Source organism: Mus pahari, chromosome 5 (genome assembly GCF_900095145.1).
Source record: "Mus pahari chromosome 5, PAHARI_EIJ_v1.1, whole genome shotgun sequence".
Classification (NCBI taxonomy): Eukaryota; Metazoa; Chordata; class Mammalia; order Rodentia; family Muridae; genus Mus; species Mus pahari.
In genome coordinates, this window is record NC_034594.1 from 122307226 (window position 1) to 122309503 (window position 2278).

General features: G+C 42.9%; 1 protein-coding gene across 1 annotated transcript; it reads right to left on the reverse strand.

Annotated features, from left to right (window-relative positions):
• Positions 1-221: 221 nt before the first annotated feature.
• LOC110321877 (baculoviral IAP repeat-containing protein 2) lies at positions 222-2275 on the reverse strand. Its single transcript, XM_021198455.2, has one exon. The coding sequence runs from the start codon at positions 2273-2275 to the stop codon at positions 707-709; it is 1569 nt and encodes a 522-aa protein (XP_021054114.1). The 3' UTR covers positions 222-706.
• Positions 2276-2278: the final 3 nt, after the last annotated feature.

The window sequence follows — 2278 nt, forward strand, 5'->3', positions numbered from 1 at the left end:
AGATTATTAAAATGTAAATATGGAAAATAGCTTAGTCTATCAATTGTGAGCACAGAGCAATAAAAGTATTTGTAATATTAAAAAGAAAAGTGGAAGAGAATTAGAGAACCAGTATTTCAGCGTATGGATTGAAAATTGTCAAAATTAATTTTGTCATTGAAGCCAAGCATCTTTTTTTTTTTTTTTTACTTTTAAAAGATTCATTTATTATATACACAGTGTTCTGCCTGTATACATCCCTGCACACACTACAATGATGCAAGCCTTTAAAAAAAACTCTTTAATATGTTTCTCACAAACAGAAAATATTTACCAGTAACAGAAAAAAATCCTTATTTTCCAGAAAGGAAAAGCACCAAGAAGCACAGGGCACCCTAACTGCTGAGTGCCAGAGCCACTGGTTTCAGGATTTCTGAGCTCCACATCACCTGAATCCAAAGCTTTCACAAACTCCAAATCCAACAAGTCCTGAAGGACACACAGCAAGCATCCTGACTCCTGCTCTGGAACAGACACACCCCTGTAGCTCAACAGCATAGACCTTCCTTTGCAACAGACTAAGATTAAATATACAATACTACCCTTCATAAAGCAAGATTACTAATCGTGAAAGAGAGTAGAATGTCCTGCTNAAGAGCTCAATCTTTGCTCATTCATTGTTCAGACAGCTTCTGATGTCCAACAATACTTTCAGATCATTCTTCACTCATGAGAGAAATGTGCGCACAGTCCCCTTGATTGTCCCCCTGCAGATGGGGCACTTCCTTAGAGAAGGGGCACACGCCTGGCAGACTACTAGATGACCACAAGGAATGAACACAATAGAAACCTCTCTGTCCATACACACTTTACAAGTTCGTTCTTCTTGTAATCTCCGCAACTGTTCTTCCAATGACAAGCCTGAAACGTCTTCTGTTGGAATATACTTCATATTCTTTTCCACAAATAAGTTTTCATATAATGTGGAGTCAATTTCCTTCAGAGAGTTTTTGAAGATGTTGGCTGCAGCATTTCCCTTGACTAAGACGGTGTCAATAAGCTCTCTTGCTTGTAAGGGTATCTGTGTTTTCTGTCTAATAATATCACGTTCCTGTTTTGTAATTACACTGGCCTCAAGAAGATTATCCAGGATAGGAAGGACATGTGTCAACTGTTGAAAGAGGGCCATTCTATTCTTCCGAATCAGTGACAAGTCATCTGATGCCATCTCTTCAGTCTGTCTTTCCTTCTCCTCTTCTCTTCTCTCATCTTCAGCATTCAGAAGTGCTGAGACAATATCACTGACAGTCCTGTAGTTCTCGCCAGTCGCCAGGATCTGACGCTGAACCGTCTGTCTCACCAGGCTCCTACTGAAGCCCATTTCCAAGGCCGCTTTAACCACAGGCGTACCCATCATGACGGCATCTTCCGAATTTTCTCCAGGGCCAAAATGCATGACTGTTTCTGTAGGGTCAGCATTTTCTTCTTCTGGGGTGTCTGAAGTGGACAACAGCTGCTCAAGAAGATGAGGATACCTAGCTTGAATCTCATCAACAAACTCCTGACCCTTCATCCGTATCAAGAACTCACACCTTGGAAACCATTTGGCGTGTTCTATCCAGGGGTCATCTCCGGGTTCCCAACATCTCAAGCCACCATCACAACAAAAGCATTTGACATCATCATTGCGATCCACATAATAGAATCCAGCACTTGCAAGCTGCTCGGGCTGAACAGGAACCCTAAGTGGCCAGTATAGAAATGTCCTCATTCGAGCAGAGTGTGTCTGCATACTTAGATTTGATATACTAAACCTCTGTGTTTCTGAAGTATTTTCCAGAAATGGACAGTGGGGAAAATGTCTGCGATGCTCTGACATAGCATCATCCTTCGGTTCCCAGTTGCTCAGTTTTCCACCACAGGCAAAACAGGCCACCCTGTCTCCAGGCCCTATGTAATAGAAGCCAGCTCTGGCCAGCTCTGCTGGTGACAGGAAACTTAAAGGCCACATACTGTAAGTATGAAATCTGGCCTCCTCTGTACTCATGGCATAGCTGCAGGGATTCATCCTCGATGAGAAGTCTTCCACTGCTCTAGAATTAAGAGGGTTAGAGCACAGGTTGGAGTGAATGCCACCTTGTTCCAGAGGTGACGAATGTGCAAATCGACTTTTCACAGGAGACATAGACGGAGAGTGCAGACTGGCTGAAAGCAGGGTCTGTACAAAGCTGCAGCTGGGATAGAACTGTCTGTGCTTTTCAACAGGACTGTCCCCTTGTTTCCAGTTATCCAACATCAG

What these genes read in the sequence shown, in the direction of transcription:
- LOC110321877 (XM_021198455.2), bottom strand. Translation starts at nt 2,275, where the DNA reads ATGTTGGATAACTGGAAACAAGGGGACAGTCCTGTTGAAAAGCACAGA.